This window comes from Sminthopsis crassicaudata, chromosome 1 (genome assembly GCF_048593235.1).
Source record: "Sminthopsis crassicaudata isolate SCR6 chromosome 1, ASM4859323v1, whole genome shotgun sequence".
NCBI classification, from domain to species: Eukaryota; Metazoa; Chordata; class Mammalia; order Dasyuromorphia; family Dasyuridae; genus Sminthopsis; species Sminthopsis crassicaudata.
In genome coordinates this window covers 749,652,951-749,673,640 of record NC_133617.1, presented here as the reverse complement: position 1 = coordinate 749,673,640, position 20,690 = coordinate 749,652,951, and the positions used below count along the sequence as shown (strand labels likewise).

Here is a 20,690-nt window from a genome sequence, read left to right as displayed (position 1 = left end):
GGGCCAGCTGATGGGAAGAGATTGAAAACAAGGCAGTGTGAGGGAAGTCTGTTGGAGAAGAGGGGATGCACTGGCTGGGAATCTTGTATGTGTAGGGAGGTTAGCCCTCGGGTGCAAGGGCTCCCTCTTCTAATGTGGGGCTGGGGGAAGGAGAAGAGGCAGCTCCGTGTTTTCAGTAAGAATTGGTAGGATTGTCCATCGATAGCTAATCAGCTAGAAATCCGAGATTCCATAGTTGGCAGATGAACCTTGGTCAGGAAGGTTTGCCTATTGTAACTTGGAAGTCTCTCATTTTAGAGTTTTGTGTAATTTTTAAAAAAGGATTGAGAATGATTTGCATACTGCCCTGGTCCTGCCATTTTTCACTTAAATTGGCTTCTGGACTGTCGTGTAGCCATTTCTAAAATGACCAGTATTTTTAACTTTCTATTTTTATGTCAAATAGAATGACACCAATCCAAGCTACTTGGAACACGTTGTTAAGTTGGATCTGTGGAAACCCAAAGGCATCCTTATCCTCCATGGGTTGGTCGTCCGCTCTTTCCTCTGCTGTTTTTTTCAATCCCCTCTCCCCTAATTCTTGACTTCTGCTACCAAAATTCCTGTTCTTAGTGGCAGTCTGTCTTCTCGGCCTGTTCGCTTGCTTTTAGTCCCCACGAGAAGCTGGGGCAAAGGTATCCTGGAGCCCTGAGCTGCTTTTCAGTGGCCATGGGAGGGAGTGCCCCAAAGAGCATCTTTTTGTCGTAGTCTGATTTCAGTGAGGTGATGATGGCCTGCTGAGGAAACTGCCTCTAGCAGGACAGATCACTGTAGGGTGGGCAACTTGTGATCTTGTCTTCTAGCAGTGAATGAGGCTCTTGGAGATCTGGACCAGCGGAGACTTGAATCCAGGTCTTCCTGACTCTTGAGGATCGGTTTTTAGCCGCTTTACTAGAATGTCCCTCAAAGACACGGGTCATGAGAAATCCACAAAACCCACATGTGTCATACAACTACCTCTGACTTGACCCACCCTATCTTCTCTCACTGCTGGTGCGGCCTCTTTTTCCCTTAAAGTTCAAGGTGTCAGGAATGCACTTTTGCCATTTGTAACCTCTTCCCTTCCCCAGCTCCTGTCAAAACTTGGCTCAAGAGTTGCATCCTCGTGCTTCTTTTCCTGAATTCCAGCTGTCAGAGGCGCTTCCTTCCCCTGGGTCATGTGGCATTTCCTCAGCATTTTGCTTTTATGTTGTCCACCCTCGTCCTCCACTATTCCCAGCCAGACTGTAAGCCCCTTGAGAGCAGAGGCAGTTTTACTTTTATCAGGACCCAGGACAGTGCCTGGCATCTAATAGGTTTTTAATGTTTTCTGGTCGTTCGGATTGGATCAAAAGAAACTGCCATGTCGCTACATTAATTATGAATGTGTGTCTTTGTGTGTGCGTGCGTGTGTGTGTGTGTGTGTGTGTGTGTGTGTGTGTGTGTGTGTATTTTACTTTCTAAAAGCTGTTGACCTTCCAGGTGCAACGGAAGCGCTTACGCTGCCATGTTTCCCCCTTCCGTTCTTTACCTTGTTGCAGGCTGCTGAGTAGCCTCTTCCAGAACAGGTTTTAGTATGAACAGACAGACATGGCGGGGTGTGGGCGTCCGGCTCCCTCCCAGGCTGTGGCCTTGGCTCCTTCAAGTCACTCACAGCACAGAGATGATGGTTTGTCCCTGTCCTTCACAGGAGGAAGAAAGCGAAGAGGAGCCCAAGCTCAGGTACGAGCGACTCTCCAATGGGGTGACGGAGATTCTGCAGAAGGACGCCGCCAGCTGCCTGACGGTGCATGAGAAGGTATGGACACTCTGGGGTTGCAGGGGCTCCGAGGCTGTGGGGGGTCTGAGGTTGTGGGGGCTCTGGGGCTGAGGGGGCTCTGGAGGCTCCAGGATCACAGGCATTTTGGGGCCTAGGGGGCTCTAATATCATGGATCCTCCAGGTCGTGGTGCCTTGTTCAGGGACCCTCCCGCCTCCTCCCACCTTTTCTGTTGTCTCTAGCAGACTGTAAGCCCTTTGAGAGCAGAGGCGGTTTTATTTTGTTGGGCATAGTCCCAGAAAGTAGAGAAGGAGGCTGGCCCTGACTGGGGACCCTGCCACTTGCTTTCCACAGGGGGTCAGATGAACACAGACAGATGGTCAGGTCCTGTGCTAAGCCCTTTACAAGTAGTTTCTCATTTGTTCTTCACATGTTGTTATTTCCATTTTACAACTGAGGACTCTGAGGTGGAGAGATGCTTTGTCTAGGGTCTCGTGGCTGGTAAGCCTCTGGGGCTGGATTGGAACTCAGGTCCTTCTGATTCCAGGCCTGGTGTCCTCTCCACTGTTCTACCCATCGGGCTGCCTCTATGTAGTCTCAAGTAATGGGATCCAAGAGGCACCTTCAAGGGATGCTCATTCCTCAGTGAGCAGCTCTGTCCCGGTTCCCCTCCCAGACTCCCTTCCTTTGCTCATTGGCTCTGAGAACTCTTCATGGTTCCTGTGGATTCAGGGCCCACTTGTCTGCACATCAGCCCACTGACCAAGAGGCGGGCTCCTGATCTGGATCTCAGTCCCGCCAGTCCCTTGAACTTTAGACCCCCTCCCTCTACCTGTGCCCTGAGCATCTCCATCCCTGGATGCCATGCTGGCACTTCCCGCAGGACGTGGCCAAGCACCAGCTTTCTGTGGAGCTGTGTGGGACAGCAGCCAGCCCTGCTCTTGGGCCAGAGGACCAGGGCATAGATCCTGTTGCTGTCTCTGCCCAGGGGATCTTGGACAAGTCACCCCACCTTTTGTTTATTTGTCAACTAGGGAAGTTGGATGAGATGGCCTCTCCGGGATTTTTGAGCTCTTCCCCATCTCCTCATCTGCCCCTTTTCCCTTCTCTGTTAACAATTTGAATTGTCCTGAAAGTTTAAACAGAGATAAAAGTTATCATCACAGTGAAATCATGAAACATTTTAAGAAGGGAGAGAAGATTGAAATGAAGGAAGTTACATTTTGAGTTTTGTTGATCATTTTAATTATAGCACTTTTAACTTTTGCCTTTTAACTTAATTGAATCCCCTCAAGTGATACATGCAAGCAGGAGAGTTTCTAAAATAAGGAGTTGTACTTGTACACTAGGAGGAGGGAGAAAATTGGGCTTTCAGATTTACAGCCGTGTGTGCACCGCTCTTCCTATTCCATTTTGCACGGAAAGGCCCATCTCTGTTATTTGTTCTGGAGAAGAAAAAAAAATCAAATGAAAATCTCAAGGGATGAAAGAGTTTGACATTCATCAAAAAATCTTAGATAGGTGTTTCTTTTTTTTTTCTTTTTTTTTTTTAAATTCATTTTTCCAAATTATCCCCTCCCTCCCTCCACTCCCTCCCCTTGATGACAGGTAATCCCATACATTTTACATGTGTTACAATATAACCTAGATACAATATATGTGTATAAATACCATTTTCTTGTTGCACATTAAGTATTAGCTTCCGAAGGTATAAGTAACCTGGGTAGATAGAAAGTAGTGCTAACAATTTACATTCACTTCCCAGTGTTCCTTCTCTGGGTGTAGTTATTTCTGTCCATTAGATAGGTGTTTCTTGAGGTACCATTATTCACTTTTGTAAAGTTCTATTGAGTGCAGGACTCCGACTTATTCATCTCCAACTTAAGAAAATGATATATCTTAACCCGAATGTTCACAGATAATGCTTAAACAAAAGAAATGCCTTGTCAAAAGTTTTTATATTTTTCTTTTTCCTTTTGAAGTCTAATACCAAAAAGGAAGAGAATTTCCATATACATTGGGGGAACCCCCCACCCCCAAATAAAAAGAAGATTGTATGTAAAAGTTTTTCCCAGTATGCAATTCTACATTTCTATAAAAACTATTCTGCTTATCTTTTCATCTTTACATTTTTTGTGTGTGTGTATTTTTTTTAAATGTCTTTTATGGCGATGGAAGGAGACATCACTAATTCTAAACCTCTTTCTCCCAAACTTCCTATCTCATTAAAAATGAAGAGAAAGAATTTAAACAGCTACTTGTCACAAAGAAGCATAGGAAAGCAAAATTAATCTACATGGTAGTCATGTCCAGAAATGCTTCTCTCTTCTTCTTCTCGAAGTCCATCCCTTAATTACAGGTCCATTGGAGACACAAATGGTCATAGTTTTGATCAGAGTTTGTAAGTCTTTCAAAGTTGTTTTTATTTACAGTATTGTCCTTGTATAAATTGTTCTTCTGCTGATTTAATTCCTGTTCGTACCACAAGAATACATGTACTCAGGATTCTTTGAAATCATCTCTTTCATCATTTCTGACAGTGCAATAGTATTCTATTACATTTGTACACCACAGTTTGTTCAGCCATTCCTCAATTGATGGCCACTCCCCTAGATTCCAGGTCTTTGCTTTTGTTTTTCCTTTTAATCCTTTTTCAGGCTCAAGAAATTTATTTTGTGTGCAGCTATTCCCCCGTCATTTTTACCTTCCTTTATAACCCTCACTTCCCAATATTTGCTTATTTTCTTGTTGGATTTTTTAAATTAAATTTTTTTAATCAATCAATGACAGTCCATCTTAACCCTTGCTTTCCCCTCATCAAGTTAATGGAGAGACCTAATTTAGAAAAAAAAAAAATGAAAACACCTGTTAAAAACACATATAATTTCACAAAACAAATTTTCACATTAGCTTGGTCTTAAAAAATAAGGTCTCATTCTATATTTGAATCTTCCCTATTAGGAAATAGATAGCATGTTTCATAGGGAATCTTGGTTGATGATTGTGCTGATCAGAGTTTCCAAGCCTTTCACAGTTAATTGTTTTTATAGTTTTATTGCCACTGAATAAACTATTCTTTTTTTTTTTTTTTTTTTTCCTGAGCCTGGAGTTAAGTGACTTGCCCAGGGTCACACAGCTGGGAAGTGTCAAGTGTCTGAGATCACATTTGAACTCCGGTCCTCCTGATTTCAGGGCTGGTGCTCTATCCACTGTGCCCCCTAGCTGCCCCTGAATAAACTATTCTGATTTTGTTCACCTCACTCAGAACAGGTTCATACAAGTCTAATTAGATTTTTCTCAAATGATCCCCTTCATCATTTTTTACAATATAATAGTATTCCATTACATTTATATACCATAATTTATTTTCCCATTCCCCGATTGATGGATATTTCCCTAATTTTCAATTCTTTACCATTACAAAAAAGACCTGCTATCTGTCTGTCTGTATGTCCTTAGTTAGAGTTTGTTTTGCTTAGAACAAATCCACTCCTTAATATAATCTTCCCTTTTATTCCCTCCTCTTCCTTTTCTTATTTCTTAGTTTTGAGTGAAATATATTTTTTATCCATTATAAAATAAAATATATTTTATATTTAAAAATAAATGTATTGAAAAAGATTGAAATGAAGGAAGTTACTTTTTGATTTTTGTTGATCATTTTAATTATAGCACTTTAACTTTTGTCTTTTAACTCAACTGAATCCCCTCAAGCGATACATGCAAAATTTATATAAAATATAAATATATAAAATTTATATATTTTACCAGCAGATTGTTTTCTTCTCCACAACAAATAACAAAAAGATGTTGTTTTTCATTCCTTTCGCTCCATTCTCAGATGAGAGTGAAGTTCAGATATCTTTTGGTCCTCTTACCCTTCTTCCTTGACTTTTACTTGTATGTTCCAATTATGAGAGAAAATATTTTCCATCCTTCCTCTGTAACCCAAGGTATTTTTTCTTACCTTCCCTTTAAATCCTTTCAAGTTGATCTAAAGATAATTAAAAAAAACCTCTCAAGCTCTATGACTAATTAGACAACCGTTGTGATTCCTGATGATGATAATGATGATGATGATGACGATGATGATAAGGTTTTGAAGGGAAACATTTATCATCTTCCCATATTCGAAGGTAAACTATTTGTTTTGAGTCCTGATTTATGATTCACTCATATTTACCTTTTAATATTTTTATTGTCTTATGTTTGTACTTCAGCTTTTATATTCAGCTTTGGTCTTTTCATCAGGAATTCCTGAAAGTCTTCTATTTTATTCAAGATCTGCTTTTTCCTATTTAGGATTATTCTCAGTTTTTCTGAGTAAATTATTTGTGTTATCACCATATATTCTTTGCTTTCTGGAATGGCATATTCCAAGCTTTCTAATCCTTTATTTATTTATTTTTATCTTTTCCCCACTCCTTTATAATTGGTTGCCAAGTCATTTATCATCTTCATTGAGCCCCTGGAACTTGAATTCTTTTTTCCTTTCTGGTTGTTTGAATTCTTGATTTATCTTAGACATGGAAGCTGTGGATTTGGGGTATAATTTTTTGGAAGGGTTGTTGGTTTTTTTTTTTTGTTTGTTTGTTTGTTTGTTTTTTTTTTTTTTTGAGGTTTCAGCAGTGGATTCTTTCCACTTTCCATTTTACTCTCTAAGCTGAGTTAGTAGTTTTCTATTGATGATTTTTAAAAATATGTTATCTAGGCTCATTATTTCATTATGACTTTTATGTAGTCTAATGATTCTTAAATTATCTCCCCTGAATGTATTTTCCAGGGTTGTCATTTTTACAATTAAATACCTTACAGCTTCTATTTGTTCAGTCTTTTTTTTTTTACTTGGGTTAATGATTCCTGTTTTCTAATGGAGTTATCTTCTATTTGGGTATTCTAATATTCAGGGAGTTTTTTCTTGAATAGAGTTTTATACTTCTTGTTCTAAGCTTTTCCTTTTCTAGTTTTTTACCCTATAGCTCTCATTTCTTTTCTTATTTTTTTCCTCTATCACTATCATTTCATTTATGGAAACATTTTTTAAACTCTTTAATAAAAAACAAACAACTTTTGCCTCATCGGTTCTAGAAGTTCTAGATGAACATATGTCTAAACCCTACAAAACCTTCTTCAAGGCTTTGTAGATATTTACAGTCATTCTTTTTTGAATTTGTCTTGAACATTTCTTTCAGCAGAACTTTTTTTAAATAGCTTTTTATTTTCAAAGTATTTGCAAAGGTGGTTTTCGACCTTCACCCTTGCAAAACCTTGTGTTCGAAATGTTTCTCCCTCCCTTTGTTCCACCCTTCTCCCCTAGACAGCAAGCAGTCCAGTATATGTTAAACACGGCCTAGCTTCTTATGGCGGGGCTCTTTTTGGTTTGCTTGTTGCTTCATTCTTACTTCTGAGATCAGATTTTGTGTTTGGGGTGGGGTCGATAGCTGGGCTGGTGCTTTGGGGGATTGCTGGGTGTTGTTATCACTGGGAGCCCACCAGCTGCCGGCCTTCCCAAAGTGATCTGATTTCTGCCCTGGTGGCTGAGCTCTCCTTGTTCCTGACCTGGGTTTGGGTCCAAGTCCCCTGCTCATGAGCTTGGTTGAGTAGACAGTTCAGTGACCATCAAGCTGGGGGAAAGCTCTGCAGGTTCAGACGGACACAGCTGCAGTTCCTGCCAGGCTTGAACTGAGACCTGCTCCTTCTGGGTTCTAAGCTGGAGAGACGTTGTGTCCTTTGGAACTTGCACCTTTCTTAGTAGCCAGTGCAGGGTCCCTAACCATGCCTCACCCTCTGGGTCAGTCAGTCCTGGCTCCGACATGGAACTGGGTGGTGAGCTGGCAGCTGGCAGCCAGTGCTATGACCTACTCCAGGGCGAGCCCCTCCATGGGGGACCTCCTTTTGTCCTGGATCTTTGTATGCTTGAATACCCCAAATGACCTTTTCTGGCCATACACCTGTCTACCTATATCGACCTGAGCCAGAGAAGTGACTCACTGTGAATTTCTTCTTAGATTTTAGTCTGGAGTGTTTTCATGATCAGGGTTTCTTAAATTTTTCTACTTATAACCTTTTCTCCTGAGAAATTTTTACATGACCCCTGGATATGTAGGCTTACGAAATAAGTATACAAATCATACGTTAACTGATCTTAAATTATAATTTAATTGCCCTTACCTTCAGTTACGCATTCCCATATGGGGTCACAACCCCAATTTAAGAGAGCTTCCTAGTTAACTTGTCCTTTATATGCATAGTACAATATTTCTGATTGGAGCCCTTTGGAATCAAAAAGGGATGAGTAGTTTTCATTTTCTTATTTATCATTCAAATTTTAAAAACTATTTTGGAAATTAAAGAAATTGTTTTTGTAGAAAATAACTTTTAAATTTTCAGTTTGTAGGAGGCCCACAAAACAGTGGAAATACAAAAATCATCAGTAAGCTGAAATGTGGGAGGGTAATGCAACAAAGCTTTTTATGTACCGAAGTTTTTGATTTTTTTTTTAGAAAAATGAGAAATGTTTGTAGGGCACATCAGTATTATTCTATACTTAGAGCATAGTGGTGTTTGAGAAATCGGCTTTTTCCCCATCTGGGGAAAGTGGGGGAGTGGAAATGAGGGTGGGGTTTAGTTTTGACTGTTAGGACAGACTGCCTCTTGCCCAAATAGACCCTCTCAAAGTAGCGCTGCGAAATCTTGCTGACGGTTAAGCTAAGTATCATCAGGACATAGTCTGATGCTCCTAATTCTGGTGAGTTAATTGGGTTTTGTAGCGACCATCCCGATCTGGTTTGGATCTTCAGGCTCCTGCCCCACCAGAATGCTCTCCCCGTCGGCCCCAAGTGCTAAGGCATCATATTTTCACCAGGCTTGCTGTCTGCCCTGGATGACTAATCGTCATGACACCTGGTGCATTCAAGCAGGCCTTGTGCACTGGAATAGTCATACCTAGTTATGTCTGCACACCTGATGTTTTATTAACCAGTATTGATTTTTATACCCAGGGGACTTTTTTCTTCCTGAAAAAAGGCAACCTTGCAGGAGTGAAAGGCATTGCAGGGGATGAATTTCTAATGAACCCCTTCTTTTCCTTTTTTTTTTTTTTTTTTTTTTTTTTTTTTGACTCCTCTTTAGTGGAGCTTCATATTTTAAGTGCCCAAGCTGAAATTTCATTTTAAGCAATTCCATTTTGATAAATCCTTTTAAACCTTGACTTTCTGTAAGGTTATTTTTTAAAGATTGTACTGCTTGACTGACATGCTTAGCAGTGCCTGTAAATTTGAGCATTTCATTATAGGTTGCAATGAAGCATGCTTACATGCAGCGAAATACTGAGAATTTAGGGGCTGAGACCACTGGAAGAATGCTGAGGAAAATAAAAGGCGGCGAGCTCTCTGGGGTAGCCGAGCCATCCTGAAGTTTCTTCTGGTTGACTTAGGGTTAGTTCACGGAGGTCAAGTCCCCATGGTATACTTGCCTCTCATTGCCTTCCCTGTACACGCCAAATAGATGTTCTCTTCGACAGTAATTTTGCGATGCACAAAGACCTTGCTTTGTAAGGAGAAAATGGAGATATACCCAGAGACTGACTTTCTGAGCTGTGCTCTAATGACAACTGACTACAAATCTATCTGTGATCCTTTTTATCTTGAAATTTTTTGGGGGGGAGAATGAAAGGAGCGGGGGGGGCCCATTGGAAAATGATCCACGCAAAGCTTTGTCTTTTTTCAGCTTTTTCTCAAGTGGCTGCCCAAAGCTGGCGAGTAAAGGCTTTGTAACGGGCTTGGTGATCATCCTTTTGTGTGATTGTTTTTGTGTGCGTTGGGCCCCGCGTCTCCCTTCACGCTGCATTTTAAATTTGCTGCCACAGACCATCAGGCATTGTGTGTAGACTGCAGACATCCCATTAGGTGTCAGTAGATGAGGGTCCTCATGACTCATTCTGACAGTCAGCTTGCACTATCGCAATAATAGGAGCTGCTGGCTCTGTTCTGTCATTTCAGGGAAGCTCAAACAACCCTCATCCAAAGGGTGCATTTGCTTGACACGTTGCTAATCATTTACCCCTTAAGTAGCTTGACTTTCAGACTGGTTTGCTTAACGTGTGTTAATCCTGTGTTGATTAATTGACCTTTCTGTTCTTCTTACAGTTTTTGGCACTGGGCACACACTATGGCAAGGTTTATTTGCTCGACGTCCAAGGAAATATCACTCAAAAGTTTGACATTGTAAGTAGACCCTATCGATGGCCATTCACGTACTAAACTTGATATTATACATAAAATCATAATAAAGCTTTAAAATGTCAACATTTTATAAATGTATTTTGAATTTCAGGTTTGATCACTTAAAGAAATGGATTTTAGCAACAATTTCTATGTCCTGTGACTGCATGTCTGCCTTTCTTACAGGAGATGTAGAAATCTTATTTATATGGAGTTCACTGAAGAGAGAATTCCCTCTGTCCCAATTACCTTAAATAACTTTTCTATAGACACGTACAAACAGGGGCTGTTTACATTGAATCCCATTTAAATGCCTTAATGTAGTTATAGTCAACCATTTGATTTTAAATAGAGTTTGTTTTCAGTTGTCTCGTGTGTATGTGTTAAGATACAAGCACATAGTGTTTGGATAAATAAAAGAAAAACATCTTACATTTCTGCTAGCAAATAACAGTCCTAATTTACATACTTCAGGGGGATTCATAGCATCCTAAAGGTACGAGCCCACTCATTAGCTGACTATTGTCGATTGTTAGTGCCGTACCCTATCGTCTCATCGAGATGCCAGATGTAATTGAAAATTGATTGATTACCTTGCTAGTTCAGTTTATCTACTCCATATATATAAAGCTAATATTTTATGTGAATGTTTGGAAGCTTGGACTCTTAGGGGATTGTATTGATTGAAGGAGAAGAACTGGCCTGGTATGATATTGTGGTTCATGGAATCATTTAGGCTGAATGAAATGCTGAACTCAGAGCTGTATTCTGCTATCTTAAGATGCATCTTAACAACATAAAAAACTTGCACGTATACCTGAGTGTGTGGGGGCAGTTTGAAAGTTATTGGCTTATGAAATAAGAGCTTGTCCTGAGGGGAAGTCATTCGGTAGGAGTGCAGTGTCAGCACTTGGAAGCGACCCAGCCTGTCACTTGGGCTGTGTGTTCTAAAGCTGACACTGGGGAACGGATCCCTTCAATTTTGAGAAATCTAATTATTACGTTCCCAAATTGCATCATCATTACTCTGCGTTCCAGGTTCTAGGGCCTTTCTTTATAAAAGGGCCATTGCATAGTCTCAGATTATGGTGCAAGAATTGTCATAAAACTCTTCCGGTGCCTTATGCTCCCTTTTCTGAGACCTTTCAAGTCCCAACTTTGGGAAGAAGTCCATGTGGGGCTTCTTACTAGGGTGGCTTATTTTTGTCTCTGCTGGCCCAGGAAGTGCCCAGGAGAGGACTGAGTCATGGAGAGGGTGCTTTCTGAGTGCCAGTAAATTACAGACAGAAAAGGCAAATAAAGGGACCATAATTTGCTTGATGTAGAAGGTACGTTCTACACCTGGAGACACTTTCGTGCCCATTAAGTCTTGGAATACTCCAACTAATTCTTTCATTAATAGGTTTAGATTCCTTGGGAGAAATGTCTGAAGGAAACCTTAGTTGCCTTAAAGCACAGGTTCCCCACTGGCAGTTTGGGATGTATGGGATGCTCAGGTAGGCATAATGGCAGATCGGCTTCTTTGTATTAACGGGCACTAGAGGAGTACCAATCCAGGCAGAGAGGACCAGGAGGGTGTCAAGTCCAAATCTGGTGGTCAAGTTAATTTAGACTGGTGTCGAGGCTCCATCCCTGGTTTTAGCACTCTGCGGGGCTGCCCCCCTTGTTATTGGCAGGTGCTGCTCTGGGCCAGAAAAGTCAAATACTCCCACCTCAGGGAGCTTAGTTTGAGGGAGGGGACATGGGCCTTGTTGTACGAGAGGCTGTGGAAAGAGGGTGGATTGGGAGCCTGAGCACCTGGCTTCTGTTATTTTCCATTAGTTTTGCTTTTGGCTTCAAAGTGATCCAAAGAGTGTCACGGTCCCCAGAGCTGGTTACAGCTCAAGTTGAGTTGAGTGGAGGCAGGGTCAGATACAAAGAGCTAGACTTTGCCAGGAATCAGTCTAAAAAAGGAGGTAGAACAACATAGTGAATAAGGACAAAGTAAGGGTTTGTCAGTCCTGCGTTCTAATTGAGAATGAGGGATCAGTCCATGAGTTAGTTGGAAGAAGAGGCAAAGAGAGTGAGAAGTGATAGGAGTCTTGAGTTGATTCAGTCATGTGGAGGATCAGTATACACAAAAATTTAATTAGTGGAAAATAAGTGGTTCTTTTTCTGAATGTTCTTGATTATTCACTCAGTCCAGTAAAATGTTTTGAGCAAGCATTCCAATATGTGTATAGTTATTACTTGTAAAAATATTACATATAACTAATAGCCCAAAATAAAAACTAAAAAGGGTAAAATAACAATGTAATGAAAAGGATTTTTAAGTGATTTAAAATTTTTTAATGGTGTAAAAAACCTTTTTTGCTGAGAGCAATTTTATATATATATATATATAAAATTGTGTGTGTGTGTGTGTGTATATATATATATAAAATTGCTTTCAGCAAAAAAGGCTACTTTATACATGTATATGTATATAATATCATTCATTTTTAAAAACTTTGCTTCTTAGCATTGTGATAAAGCACTTTGAAAGTCTATATTTTGAATGTTTTAAAACCAATACATTTTATATGTTTTTATATCAACTCTATATCCCAGCAATCCTTCTGCTTCTCTCAGTACACCATCCCCCCCATTAAACACCAAAAATGTACAACAAAGCTAGCCAGTGAGGGGGCAGAAGCAAGATGGGGAATAGCAGAAAGAAGTACAATCCAGGTCCTCCATTACAGCTATTCCATGAAGGTCCAGAAAATTATCCAGACCAAGTTGTCCTTGGGAAGTCCAAGAAAACATCCCAGGAAGTCATTTTCAGCTCTGCTCAGCATAAGGGGACAGAGAGATCCCTGCCCACCTAGGATGGGGCCTGGCCAGGGTGTGGCTTGTGGGTTGCCATGGAAACTACAAGAGGATTGAGGCTATGCACTAAGGCAAGAAGCAGTCCCAGGTCTAGATTGATGGACTTCAGCTTCTTGTGAGATGCAGGGTAGAGAGAGAGAGAATCACACTCAGCAGATTTTAAGGAATCATCAAAGGAGACTGCCCAGATCTCTTAGAACAACAGAAAGCAAAATGGAAATGGAAAGTGTCCACTTATCACCTCCTGAAAAAAATTCATAGGAATATTTATAGCTAAACTCCAGTTTCCTGGCTGAAAAAAATTATACTGCAAGCAAGCAGAAAAAAGGACTTCAAATACTGAAAAACTGCAGTGAGGCTCACCTGTGGCAAGGCAGCCACCATTGTAGAAGGTCCAAGAGCTTGACTTAGTATATTCCAGAAGGCAGTCTTACAATCAAGAATTACTTACTAGAAAAGTTTGAGAATAATTACAAAAGGAAAAAAGTACATTGATTTCTATTGAATAGAGGATTTCCAGGAATTCCTGATGAAAAGAATAGAGCTAAAAAAAAAAAAAAAAAAAAAAAAAAAACTTTGAAATGAAAATTCAGGAGTCAAGAGAAACATAGAAAAGTAATTATGAGTGAATTATGACAGTAAGAGACTAAACACAGATAAACTGTTTACATTGAAAGAAATAATGTATACAACCCCTCTGAGTTCTGTTAATATCAGGGATCATAGAGAAAGAGTGCTTCTGTTAAAAAGGAATGGAAAGGAAGAGGCCTGAGGATAGCCGTAAGAAAGAGGAAGAATGGGAGTATTATCTCATAGACTTTAGGTATGCAAGTCAAAATCTATAAAATCCAGGAGAAATAGAGGTTGGAAAAGTGAGTGACATTTGGACCTTACTCTTATCTAAAAGATAGGAAGGAAGAATACAATTGCAAAAAATAAATTTCACTCAGTAGGGAGAAAAAGAAGGAAATATGAAACTTTTGGGGTGGAAGTTAAGGAGAATAAAACAGTTACTTATCTTGAGAGATTCGTCTTAAGCATAATAAACTCTAAGGAAGGTGGATTTCAAAGAAAGGTTTTAAAAGAAAAAGGATAAAAACTTATTATTTGGCTTTGCTTTTGGGAAAAAGAAGGGCAGAGTAAGCAGATTACACCAAATATAGAGCACTGATAGTAAATTCAGTTTTGTTCTCTCTTCACAATTTATTTTTTACAGAGAGAGGGCAGGAAATAAACAGGGAAATTATGATGTTCAAGAGAAAAACACCATTTACAATCATAACTGCAAATGGGAATGGGATAAACTTACCATTAAAATGGAAGAGAGTAGAAGAGAGTAGCAGATTGGATGAGAAAGCAACATTCAACAATATTGTTTCTAAGAAATATATTTGAAATAAAGATACATGCAGAGTTCAAATAAATGCCTAGAACAAAATCTGTTTTGCTTCGGCCAAATTTAAAGGCAGGAGTAACCATCATGATTTCACACAAAGCAACAGCCATATTAAACTTGATTATAGAGGTAAGTAAGGAAACAGGGTGGGTAGGTGTAAGGATGCGGTTCCCGCAAAACAAGAAAAGGGAATTGTAAGGGCCCTTTAAATGGGCAGCGCCACAGCGCAACAGGAGATTGAGTGGCCCAGAGGTATTCTCTGTGGATAGAGGACTGCCCTGTGGGTGGGATCTTGGCCATATTGAGATAGCTTTGTAATGGGTAACAGCTCTCTTGCTGGTTGGCTGTGTGTGTGACCTCATAGGCCCTTTATAAGCCCACTGCAGACAGCAGTTGCTCTCTTTAACCTGGCTCCCTAACGTGGGGTAGCTGAGCCAAGTGGATGGGTAGCTGAAAGAGGTAAGGATTTTGGTAGTGAACACGTGGGTCTTCAGTCCAGGTGTTCACTAGGGAACCAACAAGTCAGGGCATCAAGTCAGGGCATTATGTAAGTAGGTATAATAAAGGCTTTTAAGATTACACGTGGCTGTTCTTGAGTGTGCTACCAGTTATTAAACTATAGATTCAAGAAATCATGGCCAGAGACCTTTGAAGGCCTCAGAGGAGGCGAGCCAGGTAGAGTTGACACTGAAAAGGTCAGTGGTCAAAGGTACTCTGCTGGGCCTAGGACAGACGAGTAATTGTAACTGCCAGGAGGGCATGTTATAGGTAGGTAGCACAGTGGATAAAGTACTGGACCTGGAGTTAGGAAATGGCATCTTTTATGAGTTTAAATCTAGTCTCAGACACTGTATTCCCTGGACAAATTATGTAATCCTGTCTGCCTCAGTTTCACCATTTGTGAAATGACTGGAGAAGAATATGGCAAACTGTTTCATTAGTTTGCCAAGAAAACCCCAAATGGAGTCAGGAAGAGTCAGACACAACTCAATAACAACAACAGCAAGGAAATTACATTTTGCTGAAAGATACTGAAGGTAATGAATTAATATTGATGTATAAAATGGCATTACATCTAAATACATAAAGGAAAAGTTAAATGAATTGTAGAAATAGATAGTAAAATTACACTAATGAGTAAAATTACAGTAATTAGAAGTCTCAATTTACTTTTCTTAGACCCATTCAAAAGATAAAAAAGGGAAAGACCTGAATAGAATTTTTGAAAAATTAGATATGATAAACCTTTGGAGATTAATGAATAAAAATGAGGATAACATATTCCTTAGCTTTCCTGACACCTTTCACAGAAAGTATTCTCATAAATAAATGCAAAAAAGCAGAAATGTTTATAGATCATAATGCAATAGTTTTTACTCAATAAAGAAATGATGAGTAGATTAAATAACTTAATCCTGTTAAACAGGCATCTAAGAACAAATATAGAAACATCAATTTCATTAAAGATAATGGTAACATGACAATATGCCAAAATTTCTTGGACTCTGCCAGAATAATTTAGATACTTTTATCAATAAAAGAAAAAGTAAATTAATGAATTGGGCATGAAATTTTAAAACATATATATATATATATGTATATATATGTAAACTTTAAATATATATATATATATATATATATATATAAATCAGTAAATTAAGGCCTCTAATGCCAAAACAAAAATCCAGGAACTTAACTTAAAATTAAAAGCAAAAGAAAATAAAAACAAAAACTAGTTTTTTTAAGAAAATGCAAAATAGACAATTTCTTAAGTAATGGTTTTTGAAAAGAAAATAAGTTATCAGTATTAAAAATGATAAATTCACAGTGAAGAAAAATAATTAGAACCTATTTTGCCCAATTATATGCAAATATGAAACTGCCAATCTAAAAAAATGGATGAACATTAACAAAAACATCGAACATTCAGATTAACAGAACCAGAAATAAAAGACTTATTCCTAAGTCTTAGAAAAAGAAATTAAATAAGACAAGTGAATGACTAAGGGTACAAAAAACTTAGAACCATAAAAATTTACAAGTGATTTCTAGCAAACATTTATTTATTTATTTTTATTAAAGCTTTTTATTTATAAAATATATGCATGGGTAATTTTTCAGCATTGACCCTTGCAAAACTTTCTGTTTCAAATTTTTCCCTCCTCCCCCCCCTTTCCCCTAGATGGCAGGTTGTCCAATACATGCTAAATATGTTAAATCCAATATCTATATATACATATTTATATAGTTATGTTGCTGTACAAGAAAAATCAGGTAAAGGAAGGAAAAAAAAAAACTGAGAAATAAAACAAAAGCAAGCAAACGTCAACAGAAAAAGTGAAGATGCTATGTTGTGATCCACACTCAGCTCCCACAGGCCTCTCTGGGTGTAAATGGCTCCCTTCATCACTGAATAAGTGGAACTGGTTTGAATCCTCTCATTGTTGAAGAGATCCTTGTCCATCAGAATTCATCATTGTATAGTCTTGCTGTTGCCGTGTATAATGTTCTCCTGGTTCTGCTCATTTCACTCAGCATCAGTTCCTGTAAGTCTCTCCAGGCCTTTTTGAAATCATCCTGCTGCTCATTTCTTACAGAACAATAATATTCTATAACATTCATATATCATAACTTATTCAGCCATTCTCCATCTAATGGGCATCCACTCAGTTTCTAGTTTCTTGCCACAACACAAAGAGCTGCCACAAACATTTTTGCACAGGTGGGTTCCTTTCCCTTCTTTAAGATCTCTTTACGATATAAGCCCAGTAGTAACACTTCTGGGTCAAAGGGTGTGCACAGTTTGATAACTTTTTGAGAATAGTTCCAGATTGCTCTCCAGAATGGTTGGATCCATTCACAACTCCACCAACAATGTATCAGAGTCCCAAGTTTTCCACATCCCCTCCAACATTCATCATTATTTGTTCCTGTCATTTTAGTCAATCTCACAGGTGTGTAGTGGTATCTCAGAGTTGTCTTAATTTCTATCAAACATTTAAAGAACTATTAATTCTAGTATTAAAGTCTTTGAAAAGATAAAAAAGAATCCTTCCAAAGTCATCCTAAGATATAGTTAGGCTCTTGATATCTCAGCCATCAAAGGTCAAAACACAGAAAGAAAACTGTTGAACAATAAGCCTAGTAAAAATTTGAAAAAAACCAAAACAAAACAAAACAAAAAACATGAGGGAGATTCTAAAGCAGCATCCTGCAGAAGCAGCAAGGGAGAGAACCTGGGCCTGGAGTCAAAAGGATTTGAGTTCAAATATGGCCTCAGAAATTTACTGACTGTTTGGCACTGGGCTAGTCCCTTAAAGCTTTCTGCCTCAGTTTTCTCAACTGTAAAATGGACATCATAATAGCATGTAGGGGTTGGCATGAGCGTTAAAAGAGAATATTTGTAAAGTGCTTTAGCACAAAGCCTGGCATATAAAAAGTACCGTGTAAATGCTAGCTCTTGTTATGTCACATAGTTTATGCCCAATGGCCAAGGGTGATTTATAGAAAGAACAGAGAGCTGGTTTACCATTGGGAACGTTATCAATATGCTTGACTCTATTAGTACCAAGAACCAGAATTGTATAATATCAATGGAAGTAGAAAATGCTTCTGGCAAGTTCTAACAAATAAGCGTGTGAGGGCGAATTTGAATTCTTACTTTGAGGTCTCTCTGTCTTCAGTCCAGTGCTTTAGCCATATCATCTTGTAATAAGGTCAGGCTTATATTTTTCCCTTAAAGCAATCAATCCTTCTCTTTACATCTAAAAATGCCACTGGATTTCTCAATAAAAATCCACTTGAGTGACAGTAATCTTGGAGCTTATGATATCATACCACTGAGATTAGATCTCCTGAGGTTGCTCCTGTAACTCTGCAGGCAGGATGGGAGGAGGGATTAGAGGAGTGATCTAGTGTTTTATATCAGGACAGATCTGTTCTGTTAAATGAATAAAAAGAGTTAAAATACGATGGAGTATTTTGAACCTTATTATCCTAATTTAGGTAGAATTTATGAGAATAAGCAGCAGAGATACAAATTAACTAAGATATTTTAACCACATAGGTTTGAATGTTCCCAGATGAAAATATTCATAACTTGAAGACAATGTAGACTTAATTTAGAAAGCTTTTATAAAATTAATTACTGCTTGACCCAAACTCAGCCAGCAAAAAAGTCAAAATAGACCAAGTTGCTGAGAAAATTGTCATCATAGAGATCAATTTACATTGTCTTCATAATCATTTTTCCCCCTAAATACTCCATTATAAACTTTGAGATGATCTCATATTCCTGGGAAAAAACCAGTCTGGTTTTTAAATTAAGAGGATCATATTCTTAGAGAAGTTTCTTTCTCCTTGAACTTATAACTATATAACTGTGTAACTTCTAACTAAAATAATGTCTCTTGAAAGCCCACTCTGACCAGTTGGTGTGTCCATGTTGGGGAATGTTGAAATAGCCTTGAGGTTGGTCTCATTCAGGTACCTGAGGAGGGACAGAAAAAGCAGTTTGCTTACTGGGCTTCCCGCGGGTGGATCTTCAAGGTGGCACCTATGGGGACCGTATGCGTCAAAGCAGGAGCTAGTTGATAAATGCGGAGGGAATGGAAAGCAGCAAAAGCAAAGGAATTTACCTCAAGGGTGTTCTGGGAGTTTTACTGAGATCAATACACAGCTATTGAAGTCGGTCTCTCCAGAGGACACAATAGGCATGGGCCCAAGCTTCCCTTTCGGTTCCAGGTGTGAGATTTCAAAGGGCCCACTTTTGTATTGGGTAATGATGCATATTATTTTCATAGAAAATTAAGATTTTGGTCAAAGTTTGTATCTAATTCACGCCTGGACTGTTACAGGAGTGTCCCAACTTGTTCTCCCTGCTCTCTACTTTCCCCAACACTTCCCCTCCCTTTTTCTTTCATCTAGCCAGTATTGTATTACTAGATTTTTTTTTTAACTAAAACCACCTCTTTCTCATGTCACTTTCCTGCTAAATCATTTACATTGCTTGAAGGATAGAATATAAAATCTTTGGCACTGATTAATCAAGCACTCCTCCCATCCCCTTCTAGTCTTCTCATTCCTTCCCTACGGGAGCTCTCCTGCCCTTCAGACCCGTTTGCCCACTGGCACTTGGACCTGCCCGCTCTTTCATACTTTCTTGCTTTTCCCCTCCAAGATGCCCCTCTGCTGCTTGCTGCTAGACCATAGCCAGACCAGTCCCATCTTCTCTGAAGCCTTCCCAGACTGGACCCAGTGCCCATGAATCGATTGTCTTTACGGCCTGTAGTCTGTGGTGCTCGCTGCCCATGGTCCATGGCACTTGCTCCTGTCACATTCTGGCGGGTCCGGTTAGCTCAGGTGTGATATTCCCACATTTCACTTAATCCTCTCTGCCGTCAGGTTGTTGAGAGCAGGCTTGGAGGTTCCCGCGAGCGGTCACTAGACAGTCGCCCAGTTGTTACCAGATGTTTCACTCACACTTCAGAAGGTCCACGATCACTGCCCGTGTTCCTGTCACAGATGATGTTGGGCTCATCAGACTATTTTCCAAACTGCCTGTGGCCAAATGTAAAAAAAAAAAAAAAAAAATGAACCACCAGGCTGCTCACGCCTCCCCTTACAGAGACTGGTTCTCGATAACCTTCCTCCCAACTTGGCCTGCAGCCTGCTAGAACCCGGAACTGTTCGTGCTGACCCAGCCTTTGGGCCCCACGGTTCCCCTCAGACCAGGATGAGGTTTCCAAGGCAAGGGAGACATTGGACAAACCTCTTTTTGATTCATCAGGTTGGGCAAGCGAACAGCTCTTCACAGCCAGCCTTTGGAACCCTTTTCCTCGGCTGGGTCTGCATGCCAGACAATCCTAACCACTGTTTCCAGAATGAACAATTGGATTCAGCAAACATTTATTATGCACCTACTAATTTACTACTAATTTTTAAATTTATTAATTTTAATTTATTTTTTTTAATTTATTTTAATTTATTAAGCACCTACTAAGGTGAACAATTGGATTCAGCAAACATTTATTATGCACCTACTGTATAGGAGACACATCAAAATATAGCTATGATTTTGGAGAGTGAACTCATTATAGACAGAGACAGAATTAGAAAAAAATCTGAGATGGTATCGGAGATGGAGATCCCTTTTATCTCGCCTTTCTTGCTTCCCATTATTTTGCTTTGGTTCCTTGAGTTTGTCTGTTAACTCTGTCCTGGCCTCATTCACCAGGCCCCTTGGGGAGGGATTCCCTGTGTCACTAATGCAACCACTTGGATTTGGCAAACATTTATTATGCGCCTACTGTATAGGAAACACATCAAAATGTAGCTGTGAGGGAACTCATTATGGACAGACAGAATTAAGAAAAATCTGAGATGGAGATCCCTTTTATCTCTCTTTTCTTGCTTCCCATTATTTTGCTTTGGTTCCTTAAGTTTGT

General features: G+C 39.4%; 1 protein-coding gene across 2 annotated transcripts in view; it reads left to right on the top strand.

Moving 5' to 3' along the window:
• Positions 1-20,690, top strand: part of VPS41 (VPS41 subunit of HOPS complex) — a 145,932-nt gene that overhangs the window by 45,272 nt on the left and 79,970 nt on the right. For both annotated transcript variants that reach the window (XM_074284492.1, XM_074284491.1), the window contains exons 3-4: positions 1,709-1,816; positions 9,924-10,001. In XM_074284492.1, coding sequence (XP_074140593.1) covers positions 1,709-1,816; positions 9,924-10,001 — 186 coding nt within the window. The remainder of the gene's footprint in view (positions 1-1,708; positions 1,817-9,923; positions 10,002-20,690) is intronic.